The sequence below is a fragment of the Sesamum indicum genome, linkage group LG3 (genome assembly GCF_026168435.1).
Source record: "Sesamum indicum cultivar Baizhima isolate 11 linkage group LG3, ASM2616843v1, whole genome shotgun sequence".
In the NCBI taxonomy this organism is placed as follows: Eukaryota; Viridiplantae; Streptophyta; class Magnoliopsida; order Lamiales; family Pedaliaceae; genus Sesamum; species Sesamum indicum.
The window spans coordinates 6309499-6323222 of record NC_142659.1 but is presented as its reverse complement, the minus strand read 5'-3'; the positions used below and the strand labels follow the sequence as shown (position 1 = coordinate 6323222).

Sequence of the window (13724 nt, the reverse complement as noted above, 5' to 3'; positions counted from 1 at the left end):
CTATTTCTCCTCTTCTTATGTACCTCTCAAACACTCTCACTCCTACCAATATTGGTGAGGAGTTCATAACCAACTCCACTCTCCAAACATCATCCCCATCCTCAATCTTATTAACTACAAAAATACATACCCCCACACAACTCAAATTTCATGCCCAATTCACTCATAACAAGTATACAATAATATATTCATTATTAGTTATATTTTCTTTTTTATTTACAAATATAAATAGCATTTTAATATATATTTTTTCATCAAATGAACGGCCAACAAATGTCAAAATGAAGTATTCTGACCAATTCACAATCAAATATTCTAACCAATCAAACGTTGCCACGTGAAGCAACTGCATGTACTCTCCCATCATATCAAGATAATAATTTGATATTATCTTTTTTTTCAAAATTGTAATACTAATTAATCAATCATGTCTTGACAAATATTTGATGTATTTATCTCTTTAAATTAAATTATAAAGGGATAATATAAAAGGTGTTCAACTACGTCACAACTACACCTCTTTAGCACCTATATAAAGGGGTTCCTGGAGCTCATTTAAAACATATAGAGCTAGAGAACAAAGACTCAAGCGAAGGAGTACAAATAATTCTCTCTACGAAGTTCTTCAGGTTCAAGAATATTCAAAACGCTCAAGGCGGAGATCGAATCATTCTTCGAAGCTACACAATAAGTTATAGCATTTAATTCGAAATTACAGACGATAAGCCCTCGAATTAACGTTATATATATATTCAAATATATTCTAAAAAAGATTCAACTGGCAAATTTACTTCTAAATCCTTAAATCAAAGTCAAGACTATATTGAGTAATTCAGGATTACTGGCGAAAATATTCAATTAACGTCGTAGAAATTCAAACCAAGTTAAAAAGGAGAGGTACAAGAAGATTTTACTTCAAATTTGTCACATACATTCTCGAAAAAAAGAATTAGAGGATTAAAGAGATTGTGCTAACTTTTACCTATCAAATACATATTTTTATTTGTGATAATTTTCTTGCGTTTTGATTTTCAGACACAACAAAATTAACGCTCACACATACTATTCTATTTTCCATTTTATTTAACATACACGCTCTACTCTACGTCCATAAATTTTTTATTCTAAATAAAATATAACGTCATCTCTCTATAGTCGTCGTGTGTATATTAAATTAAACAAAATTTTTATTCTAAATAAAATATAAGATGTCATTTCTCTATACTCGTCGTGTGTATATTAAATTAAATAAAAGATGTAATATAATTTGATATAAGAAATTCAGCATCTTGTATCTTCTCTCTCTTTCTCTATTATTTTTCTTTTTTTTTTTTTCCCATAAAATTAAATTGAAAACTGAAAGAAAGTAAAGATACGATGAGTGCAAAAATATTTGGAGTCAAAGTCGTTAAACATGTAAACAGCGACTTCTAAATAGTATTTGATGAAGATGAAACTGGAGATGGGGGAAGTCTGCAGACTTGAGGCTCAGTTCAGGGGAGAGGGGAAGCCGCTGGCCGTATTCCATTTTCTTCCACAAGGGAAGGGATAGAGATAGCGATGGCTCTGACATTTCCGGCAGTCTCCGTGAGTTTCTATCTACTTCATTCCCTCCCCAACTATCCTCCATCCCTTCCTCGTATTTATCTCTGCTCTTTTCTGCTACTCAGTCACACTGCAGTTGGAAGGCTGCTCTGCCACCGAACCACCTCTTCATCTCCTCTCCTTATTCCTTTAAGGCTCATTCGATTCGTGGGTCTGAGGTTAGGGCTTTTCTTCCCAATCTCACCCAACAACCCATTCTCAAGGAGGCTCTCAAGGTATACCTATCAATCTACTATTTATTTATTTCTGTCACTTTTCTTCTGCTGTTGCATGATTTTGTATTTCTTTTCTACGTCTAGTTTACACTTCAAATCTTCTGATGTCAAGTATGAATTCTGGTTTCGTTTCTTGTTATTTTATATATATATATATATTCATCTAATTAATCTCACTCTTGGTTCAAGTATCTGTCCTACCTCAACTTCCTATATTCATTCTATTTATTCGCTTGGATATGAAATTCCAGCTTCTGAAGCTAATGTTGGGATGAGGAACATAGACTTCCTCTCAACTCACTGCCGTTCCATGTGGTTCTTTGAGAAACATATTATCCTCATATGAAGATGAGGGAAAGCTTGTGTCCTCTGGGACTTGTGCCCATCCCCAACAAAATACGCACCAGCAATGCAGTCACGGATGCTTTCCTTTAGTCTTTTTCATAGACAACCAAGCAAGAAAAGAATTATATATAGTTGGGTATTGCAGACTCCATTCTCTTTTCCTACTGTACATGAGAAGGGGAATGAAACGGTCTTCTGGGTTTGGAGTCTACCCAACATAATCTAACTTCAGAAAAAGCTAGAAAGTTATTCTGGAACGACTTGCTAATCAAAATTGGTATTCCTTTTGGCCCTTCTCCACCACCCCTTGCTTTCTATGGGTGAATGGAGAACCCGCTTGGAGAACCATGTCATAGGACCTGACCTTTGCCCGACATTATCACTCCTTTAACATATTGCCCTTAGGAGTTCTTAACAGAGTTGCCTGATATGGATTTTTGTTTATTAATGCACTAGTTACTATTCTTTGATCTCCTTAGATCGAACTATAATCAGTTTTCAGTATAGAAGTCTGGGATAGTTGATCACAGTAATTAGGCTGTGGATGCTTGCAGTGATGTGAATCACCAATCTCTGGATATACTTGATTACGTGCTCTATTTGTGCAAGACTATTTCAAAGGTGTTTGAAGTGGTCTTAAGATCAAAACTGGGAATAGGAGCATATAAATTAATTGTGTGAAAAGAGAATGGTAGAATATACTGTTGTGATATGCTGCTTATGTCTTTAAGAACTTCAGTTATTTGAGAATGACAGGATATACTATCATGATTTGCTGCTTAAGAATTTTCAGCTATCTAAGGTTATGTTTGTATGGAATGATTTGGACGAAGGATTTCAAAACGATTTCATATTAAATGGATTTGAAATTCATCGCCATGTGACAAAATATAGTTCAGAATGGAGTTGGTGAATTTGAAATACTTTGCAGCATTCAATAATCCATCAAGTGAATTTGAAATCCTTAGTTTCAAATCCATCGATTCAAGTTCAACATAACTTAAATTCATTGTGGTTCCAACCATGCAGAGTCGTTGATAGTAAGGGGATGGTGTTCTTGCAAATGATAAACCACTTTCATATAGTATTATTGTTGAATTGGCTACATCATGTGGACAAAGGTTTTCATCTCATGATTCATTGTTCACAAACTTTCTGGTGCTTGCCAAAGTTGCCACTTTATTAAGCAGAACTTTATCTGTGGATACGTGGCCATATCTGTGATGTTGCGGAGAGTTTGGAAATCTAAATTCTTTTATGGTTTTTGGTATATTTTTGTGTAAGTAGAGAGCATACAAAAATAACATGGAATTTTCTGCTGCCAGTCAGTTTTAATCGTGATAAAGAGTGTCCTTCTCATATCAGTATTCTCTACATCTCATAATTGATCATTCTCAAATTGAATAAATGGGGAGTCATGGGTTTTCTGGACGAGATTGTGGCAAATATTTAATGCATATAAATATATACATATATATATATGTGTGTTAGGAGCCAGTGGCATTCGTGGGAGGGATGTTTGCAGGACTTCTACGGCTTGATTTAAATGAAGAGCCTTTGAAGGAGTGGGTGAGCAGAACAGTTGAAGCCTCAGGGATGACGGCAGAAGAAATTAGAAAGAGGGATGCTGGAGAAGAAGAAGAAGAAGAAAGGCCACAAGAGATAGAGATAGAATGAATGATATGATGTATGGTATTGCTGGAAATAGTGAAAAGAAGATACTTTTTTTATTATTATTATGATATATGGCATACTGACTAATGAATACATATTGAAGAGAAAACCAGAAAACGTGAATGCATTTATTAAATGTTTTTTTATAGTGGGGTCGTCATCGGGAGGGTTATTAGGTAGGTGCACATGGGAGAGGCGGTGTTGCCATTGCTCAATGCTCATTCTCTCATCACACCTGCCTGCCTGCCGGCCTGCCTGCTTGCTTGCATGCTCTACACAATCAATCTCACATTTTGGTACCAAACTTGGGATATTTTGTATGGATGGAGCATTTCTAAAGTTGGATTACACGACACTTGATAGCATATATATATATATATGTATGTATGTTACAATTTGTGTAGGGATGTGGATAAATGAAAGAATGATAATATAAGGCAAACTGAAATTGGAGTGCGCGTAAACGTGAAGGGGGTGTGCGTGAGCGTGACAGATGATGGAAGTCACCGACAGAGCCTCCAGTAGTAGTGAGTGATTGATTAGTCGTGTACTGTGCAGTAATCTCAGTAGAGTAGACGATAGACAGTATGGCAGTAGTCCCCAGTCCCAGATCAAGCTGAGCTGTATTCTATCTCCCTTTTTAACTCAATCCCATTTTCCCTTTCTTCTATCTTCAATTCTTAACATCATAATTATCTCTCTTAAACTTACCCACCCTTCTTAACATAAATGTATATTGGTGTGGTATGGCGGCACTGCCCTGCAAACCATCCAACCACCTAATCTATAACATCACATGAGTTTACACTATTTTAAGTTTCCTCTAAACCATTCTCAACACAATTCTCCTCCTCTCTCTTCATCCATCCTACTATTATTATAATGTATTTGTAGTAAAACTTTCAAATGGATTTCAGATAAATAAACAATAGATAAAAAACATAAGTAAAGTAGGAATGAGGAAATTAAGCAATAAAGAGGGGAGGGGGTGGGTGGACATATGCAGATGCGTATGCGTGTATATATACATCATATCATTAAATCATCAACTGTGAGTACTATATTATTACAAGTAATTAACTGAAACCTTAAAAGTGCTCAAAAAATTACTTTACCACAGAAGACACTATTATTATTATTATATATACATATATGTGTGTGTATAATATGGGGATTGAGTGCATTGAAGTAGAAGCTAAAGCCCAGAGCACACGCATACCTGCCGCCCCGCCATATCCCAATGCCTTTCTCTTCTTCTTCTTCTTCTTCTATGCTTCTGCTCTCACTCTTTCTCCTCCTTCTGCTCTCACTCTTCGCCCCTTTCTCATCTGCTGCTTACAATGTCAGCTACGACACTCGCTCCCTCATCATCGACGGCCACCGCAAGCTTCTCATTTCCGCCGCCATTCACTACCCTCGCAGCGTCCCCGCCGTCAGTCTCTTTTTGCTCCTCCACCCTTCACCCCATTCATACCTCATTTACATCTGGCCTACTCATTACTTTTCAATGTTTACGTACAGATGTGGCCGGGCCTCGTACAATTAGCAAAGCAAGGAGGCGTCGATGTCATTGAGACTTATGTCTTTTGGAATGGCCACGAACTCTCCCCTGACAATGTCCCCCTCTTCACTTCCCTCTACTCTTTTCTCTTCCTTCTCTCTAATTAATATTATCTAACTTTTGCTTCTCCTTCCACATCCTTGCTTATTAAATAATAGTACTACTTTGGAGGAAGGTACGACCTCGTCAAGTTTTGCAAGATTGTTCAGCAGGCTGGTATGTATATGATCCTTCGAATTGGCCCATTCGTGGCTGCAGAATGGAACTTTGGGTATGTCGTATTCGTATGCTTTTTACTAGGCTTTGCTACACCACTCTCATCACTTTTATTTGAACTTCCCTTCTTTGGATATGTGCTTGTATGCAACAACACATTATACAAATTTTTTTTGGGCGCCTCTATTTCATTACTTGTAGAAATGGTTCATCTTGAAGACCTATTGTCTAATGAGTAAATTGTCTATGCAGTGGCGTACCTGTTTGGTTGCACTACGTTCCAGGAACTGTCTTTCGAACTGATAGTGAACCTTTCAAGGTTCATGCATTTACTCTGTTCTTTTTAAAATTTACTAATTGAATAAATTAACGCTGCAAGTCTTTTAAGCTTTACTTGTTTGAATTGGTGGTTGGAAATCCAGTATTACATGAAGAAGTTCATGACATTCATTGTGAACATGATGAAGAAAGAGAAGCTTTTTGCATCACAAGGAGGTCCTATCATCTTGGCACAGGCAAGTCTCTGCTCTTTAAAAGACGTATCCACCTTATCTAATCATTTTGCATGCTACTACCTAACAATTCAATAATATTTAACACTACAATGGACATATGTCAATAGATATCTTGGTGATCTTGTCTACTGCCAAAATCTCATATACAGGATATTATGTTCGATGTTCCTTTTGATGTAATTGGCAATCCTTCTTTGATCTATGCTTTATTATCGGCAGTCAGTTATGCAGCTTTTCTCTGTGTGGATTAGTTTAAATCTTTTTAGTCATGGAGGAGGAACCCTTAAAGCTTTTGCTGCCTTAAGACAACTTCTTGTTTCCATTTCAGTGGTTTCTTATCTCTTACATTTTCCTCTTAATGATGTATCATGGAGGATCAAGAGTCGAATTAAAACAGCTAAAGTTGTCTAGAGCACACAATACTAGATACATATCTACTTGGAAGTTTTAGGTGAGAACCTGATCTGAAAAGGAAATGCCTCACAGTAAAAAACAGTATTAGTCCATACCAGATAACTGCTATATTTGCAAATAATCATCAGCAAGGGTTGTAGTCACACCAGGTCTGTTTCAACAGTTCGAGATGCAAACTGTTTCACTGAGCTTGAATTCAAGTGTGATTTGCAAAGGGAGCATGTAGAAGTCTATAAGTGCCTGAGAGTTAGTTTTGAACTCCCAGCTAATAATACTCGATCAGATCCTCTGCATTAGTTCTTCTTTTTTCGTGTGGAAGTTCTTATTGCTTGTTATCAAGGTGACTGATACATTCTATCTTATTGTTTTATCGAACTGCAGGTGGAAAATGAATATGGATTCTATGAGTCGGCTTATGGAGAAGGGGGGAAAAGGTATGCTCTTTGGGCAGCTAACATGGCTGTTTCTCAGAACACTGGTGTACCTTGGATTATGTGCCAGCAGTTTGACCCTCCTGATACTGTGGTAAGCACTCATCATTTTTGCCCAATTCTCACTGACTTGGTCACTAGCTATCGCATCAAAATAAAGGTGCTGCTAGTGTGGTGAACTTTTCACCATTATATTGTGCCCTATATCATCATTCTTAAATAAAGACTCCCGCTTTCAGATTTTTGCTCTTTCTTAAGTTAATAATTTTTCGATGTTATCCTTGTCCATGATGCATTTGCGTCACTAAGTACTCTAACATTGTTTTTTCTCTTTGTTATGACCTTTTGCTAATTTCTGTGTTTTCTTCATCTTAGCTTGACTTTTTGACTATTTTCTTTCTTTTAGATTGACACATGCAATTCATTTTACTGCGACACCTTCAAACCAATCTCACCACACAAGCCTAAATTTTGGACTGAAAACTGGCCTGGATGGTATGTTAAGTCGCTGCACTTTTGATTTATATCCTCCGATTGTTCATCTTGACTTTATATGTTTGTATTATTAGTTTATAACTTTCATCTCGACTTTTATATGTAATCAAATGATTTCTCATCACAAGGACAACGGAGAAGTCCGTATAGCAGTCCTATGCATTTCTTGTCTGTCTATCAGACTGGCTTGTTGCATAGACTTAAATGCATTTAAGAAAAGCTAAAAGGACATGCGAAGAAAACATTTGAGGAGTTGATTTTAAGTTACCAGTAATGGCTGTCAAATCAATGGCCAATAATGTTTCGGGGCAAGGGGGTGGGTACATCGTTTTAACTTATTTAATGTTACATGTTGAAATCAGAATGGGATTAAGTCCTCAAAGGTTTTATCTGGTAAAAATTTCAAGGGTTATAGTGATGTAGTCAAATTAAACTGCTGCTACTCATGCCTTCAGCTTCGAAAATATCAGGTTTAAAACATTTGGAGCAAGTGACCCTCACAGGCCTCCTGAAGATGTTGCTTTTTCGGTCGCTCGATTCTTCCAGAAAGGAGGAAGCCTACAAAACTATTACATGGTATGCTGTTCTTTCTTTGATCTTTTTCTGAATAGGCCCTCACAAGCCCTCAATCTACCATGGAAAAGAGCAAAAGTAAATGAACTTTGTCAGCAGTTAAATATTGCATTTTGCTACTTCTCTTTTTACTTGAATCTTATTTTCCTTTTAGTATCATGGTGGCACAAACTTTGGGCGCACTTCAGGTGGACCATTCATTACCACAAGTTATGACTATGATGCACCAATCGATGAATATGGTATATCTTGACATTCTTTTTAGTACCTTACATTCTTGGTTTGAATTACTGAAAGGGCTGCAGTTCAAATATAAATTCTTCTAGCGTCTTTCTTGCTGTATCTCTAACATGTCTTATGTGAATTCCAGGAATAGCTAGATGTCCAAAATGGGGCCATCTTAAAGAGCTTCATAAATCTATAAAGTTATGTGAGCATGTGTTGCTGAATGGAGAACCAACCTCTCTGTCACTAGGCCCCTTACAGGAGGTGAACCCTGGTCCTTTAGACTTTAAGCCCCAATTTTTTCACGTGTATTTGCTTGGTTTCGCTTTCAATGTGTGATCAAGGGTTTTGAAAGCCTGAGGATGTAATCATGAAGATCATGACAAATGATATTGCCTGTTATGAAATCAAAGTTTCAGATCTCTTTAGTAATTTGCATATCCTTGATGCTAAAGAATATGAGCCAATCACTCAAAATAAGGTTGAGAAACTTGAAATTTGTATGAGGGACTTATAAAAAGTTGCCTATCTGTCAAATAAGCGCAACTCCTAAACGTTTAATCTATTTGAGGTGGGTAAGAATCTTGAATATACTTCTAGTTGATACTCAGATATGAGCTAAATTTCCTTTGAGCCGAAGTGCATGTGCAATTGGTTGTAATGGGTGTGGAGAGACTTCATTATAGCCCATATTTCAGGAGCACCTCATTCTGCTCAGTATATTTAGACATGCTGGCTTTGCCTTTAATTCGAGGCTCATGATTGTTTAATATTCTTTTCAAATAGTTCTTTCATCATTTACAGAATACACACTTTTCTGTAGGCTGATGTCTATGAAGATTCATCAGGAGCTTGTGCTGCCTTTATTGCTAATATGGATGATAAAAATGACAAAACGGTTGTGTTCCTAAACACATCATATTACCTGCCAGCATGGTCTGTTAGCATTCTACCAGACTGCAAAAGTGTAGTTTTCAACACAGCAAAGGTAACTATTAAGCTTTTGGCTTGCATGTAAGTTTTATGTGATCCAGTTTCTTCCATGACAATAGAATCGCTTAGTATCTAGTTATGTTAAGTCTAGGGACCTGATTACCACAATAAATTTAGATATACTCATGCTTTATACATAATTCAGTTACTAAGTTCTGAGGTTTGTATAAAAAGTAGGAATTTGCCTTCCTTGTGCCTCTGGAGCTAGGCCTTTGGTTTATCTGAAAGAAGAGAATCTATTCTTTTAGTTTTTTTGAGTTCATTCTTGGATGTGATCTTATTAAATTTCATATGCTTGTCTGGAGGAAGCAAATATGAAAAAAGCTCACAGGAGTCAAGTTAAAGTTAGCTGTTTCTGTCTGTATCTAATTTGGTAGTAATGGTTCTTGACCAGTTCTTTTATTTCTTGTTTAAGTAGTCTAGGATGTTGTTTTCATTTTTCTTTAATATTTAACAGGTTGGTTCTCAAACTTCCGTGGTTGAGATGATACCAACAGATTTGCTGCCATCAACTACATCACCAAGTAAAGACTTGAAAGGTCTTCAATGGAATGTGTTCAAGGAGAAAGCTGGAATTTGGGGTGATGCTGATTTTACTAAAAATGGCCTGGTGGATCACATTAACACTACGAAAGATACTACAGATTACCTCTGGTACACAACAAGGTTCGTGTATGGTTTAGTTATTATAGAAATATATTATATTACTTCAAGCATTTTATCTTGTGTTACCTGTGCACTTTTATTTCCTTGACATTATTCACTTTTAGACTGACTTTAGATCATCATTTTTCTTCTATGATAGTTTACCTCTTGATGAGAGTTTAGTTTTATCAGAGACATAAGCAGCTCAATACTTGGGGTTGAATGGAATGGTTTACTGCCAAAAATGTTTTAGATATCATGCAAGAAACAATATGATGTGCAATTCATGTAAGTTTGCATTTGAAGAAAACTCTCACAGAATCTTTTCCATGATAGCTTACTTGTTGATGAAACTGAAGAGTTCTTCCGAAACGGTACAAATCCAGTGCTTGTAGTTGAATCAAAGGGCCACGCTATGCATGTTTTTATCAATCAGAAGCTTCAAGGTTATCTTTTAGTCTCTTATTTCCTGCTGCCGATAATGCAGGCATATTTTGTTGATAGAGGAGCTGGTCCATTTTAACCTGAACGTTTAATACAATTCTATGTTTCTGTTTTCAGCTAGTGCATCTGGAAATGGCACAGTTTCACCCTTCAAATTTAAAAGTCCCATCTCTCTCAAGGCTGGGAAGAATGAAATTGCTTTATTAAGCATGACTGTCGGTCTGCAGGTATTTTATACTTTGCTTCATTTTCAGTTCAGATGTTTTCTAGAATCTCCGGTTTGCTTATATGCCTGGCATTTAGATGACAGGGTAAGCTGGGGCACCATGAGTCTCTGTTTTAGTTAGGTATTAGTCAGGATATAGTTTATTTTCACATTCCTAAGTTTGACATTTTAAATTAAGCAAACCTTTCAAATGAACAAACATTACACCCTTTTTCCAATCTTTTTAATCTTTATGAGGCAAACATTTTTCCAGACTAAGGTTTATCAGAAACATGTTTACTGAACTAGACTAATGCAAATGAAACAGTCAAATATTCTCAGGCATCCCTAGGTCAATGAGAGGAGCTCATCCACATAGTTGAATCCCATAGCTCTCCCTTGAACAGTTTAAGCATTTAAGCTATGCTTCAGAAGTCCACTTTACAGCACACAAGCGACAGTATGCAATCTCAGAAAGTGAAGGGGGAGTTAAAATGTGTGGATCTGTACCTGCTGAAGTCAAAATTTGATTCTAAGTAAACTCTGGATGACATCTAACTGAAATGGAAAGATTCTTTTTTGATGGAGAAATAGAAGGATTTCTAGTAGCAGAGAATTAGGCAATTAATATTGGGCCTTCCATGCTTTGAATAGTGCCATTAATATACATATAGAGTTTGAGGAGAATAATTGTTGATGCAACTTCTCAATTATATGTTATAAATAATGTTAGATCAAGGGCTCCTACCATGGAATAAGGCTGAGTGGAGCTCCTGTTACTTCTTAAAGTATGAATCAACCAGTACCGTATCCAAGCACAATACCAGCTATATGGTAGACTTTCACTTAAGTTGTGTACTACATCATAAGTTGGTATTTTTGTTGAGAATTTATTTATGTTATATTTCTCTAAGCAAGTGTAATTACTTGTATTTTTCTTAATCTACCTCTTAGACTAACTTTTGTTGAATTCTAGAATGCAGGAGCATTTTATGAGTGGGTTGGAGCTGGTCCAACCAGTGTCAGGATTTTAGGTATGAAGAGGGGCACGGTGGACTTGTCCAATAGTACATGGACCTACAAGGTTTCTCTCTTTTATGATCTTGATATCTTTTCATAAGCATTTACTGTTACCAATTCACCAACTCTTGAGTTATCAATTTATGCTGTTTTGATTATTCTTCCTGTTTGCTTTTCTCTACACAGTTGTAGTTTCTTAAAAATGTAGCTGTTTCCATTTAATTTCTTATTCCTAGTGTTGTCTAATCTAGCATATTAATTGACCAACGTATATACTCATGGGATCCTATCATGAAAGTTGGTCTCCTAGGTCAAACGCTATGTTTTGTAAGATTGTAATAGATAAGTGGTTTGGTGCAATCGTAACAAGATGCACTAGGATGTCAATGTTACGACAAATATGGAAGTGAGAGAGTATCCTGATTAATGTAAAAAGGACTACTAAGGGATAGGTTACTTTTCAAGCTATGTTTGCTGTGTTTTAGAGGGTCCGAGCTCAAATTAGTGGTTGAACAGTGTGCTCAAACAATTAGGGTGAGTGATAGGTCTTGACTGAGACATATTTTCTGTGACTATATTAATTAATATTCTATTTTCAGATTGGATTGCAAGGAGAACACTTAAGGATTTATGATACAGATAGTTTAAATTCTGTAAACTGGGTATCAACTTCAGAACCACCTAAACATCAGCCCCTCACATGGTATAAGGTAAGAATCTTTGGAACTTCTCTTTGTAACAATGAGCTAATGATTATTGCTTTTTACATGACTTGTACATTGAGGAATTACTAATGTTAAATCATAAAAAATACTTGTGTATGCAGGCCGTTGTCGATTCTCCACCTGGGCAAGACCCTGTTGGGCTTGATATGATCCACATGGGGAAAGGTCTGGCTTGGTTAAATGGAAATGAAATTGGAAGGTACTGGTCTAGAAAAGCCTCTAAGCATGAAAAATGTGTTCAGCAATGTGACTATAGAGGCAAATTTATCCCTAACAAATGTAACACGGGCTGTGGGGAACCAACACAAAGATGGTAAGATCATATGCCTAAACTGTAGAGTATTTTCAGTTGTGTTTAATGTCCTCATTGAAAGCTTACAATTGTGCAAACTGCTTACATCTAGCTTCCTGAAACTCAGTGCAGTTATATCATCTACCAACTTGCTTGATGAATTGTTATGCTTGATTACTTTACGTTAATTTGGAAGTGGATTACGCCCCCAAAAAAAAGGGTGCATTTAATTAAATGTTGTGTTGTGTTATTTCTTTGATGACTAGGTACCATGTTCCCAGATCTTGGTTCAAACCGTCAGGAAATACCTTGGTGATCTTTGAGGAGAAAGGTGGAAATCCTACTAAAATTCACTTCTCAAAAAGAAAAGTCTCAAGTGTTTGCGTGCATATCTCTGAAGATCATCCTTCCTTTGACCTTGAAAACTTGCAAAAAAGCACAAATGGAGATAACAAAAACAAGGCAATTGTAAGGTTGAAATGTCCCATGAGCACTCAAATTTCAGGTGTCAAATTTGCCAGTTTTGGAGATCCTGTAGGAACTTGTGGATCGTACAAAGTGGGAAAGTGCCATGATCCTAATTCCGTCTCCATGGTTGAAAAGGTAACATTATGTTGTTTCAAAGTTGTCAAATGTTGTTAAACCAGTCCATAATATAAGAGTGATGAATATAAAGCTTATACTTGTTAATGTTGCTCCACAGGTATGCCTAAATAAAAATGATTGCCAAGTGGAACTAAGCCAAGAGAATTTTGACATGCACCTGTGTCCCGGTTTGGTGAAGAAACTTGCTGTTGAGTTAGTGTGTAGCTGAGAGGCTGAGTTATGGATCCTACATCTAATTTGCGCACATGTTCCTACACTCTTGTTGTAAAAGAGAATGTTAGCAGGATTCCTCATTTCCTGGCTCCTGCCTGTTTGATGTTTCTTCAACTTTTTCGTCTCAAATTTTGATATACGTCTCTGTCAGTTAATGTAAGAAAAGGAAGTACATTCAGAGTGGATTTTATAATAGAATGATTGTGGAGCGCATACCATTAAACTTGCACACGGTCCAGTTCAATTTGCATATATCTAAAGTATATATGACCAAAAACAGTCCAAGTCTTGTATATATTGCATTAGTTATTC

The 13724-nt window shown here is 36.5% G+C and overlaps 2 protein-coding genes across 2 annotated transcripts; both read left to right on the top strand.

Annotated features, from left to right (window-relative positions):
• Nucleotides 1-1430: 1430 nt before the first annotated feature.
• LOC105157378 (UPF0426 protein At1g28150, chloroplastic) lies at nucleotides 1431-3975 on the top strand. Its single transcript, XM_011073789.3, has 3 exons — nucleotides 1431-1587; nucleotides 1671-1820; nucleotides 3657-3975. Exons 1-3 carry the CDS (start codon nucleotides 1561-1563, stop codon nucleotides 3840-3842), a joined length of 363 nt encoding a protein of 120 aa, XP_011072091.2. The 5' UTR covers nucleotides 1431-1560; the 3' UTR covers nucleotides 3843-3975.
• A 1020-nt stretch (nucleotides 3976-4995) lies between these two features.
• BGAL10 (beta-galactosidase 10) lies at nucleotides 4996-13635 on the top strand. The gene is made up of 19 exons (XM_088879023.1): nucleotides 4996-5271; nucleotides 5361-5456; nucleotides 5559-5671; nucleotides 5869-5935; nucleotides 6039-6131; nucleotides 6927-7070; nucleotides 7383-7471; nucleotides 7942-8047; nucleotides 8199-8286; nucleotides 8415-8533; nucleotides 9093-9257; nucleotides 9720-9928; nucleotides 10244-10353; nucleotides 10469-10578; nucleotides 11533-11640; nucleotides 12176-12286; nucleotides 12403-12614; nucleotides 12860-13196; nucleotides 13297-13635. Exons 1-19 carry the CDS (start codon nucleotides 5080-5082, stop codon nucleotides 13405-13407), a joined length of 2580 nt encoding a protein of 859 aa, XP_088735149.1. The 5' UTR covers nucleotides 4996-5079; the 3' UTR covers nucleotides 13408-13635.
• The last annotated feature ends 89 nt before the right edge of the window (nucleotides 13636-13724 follow it).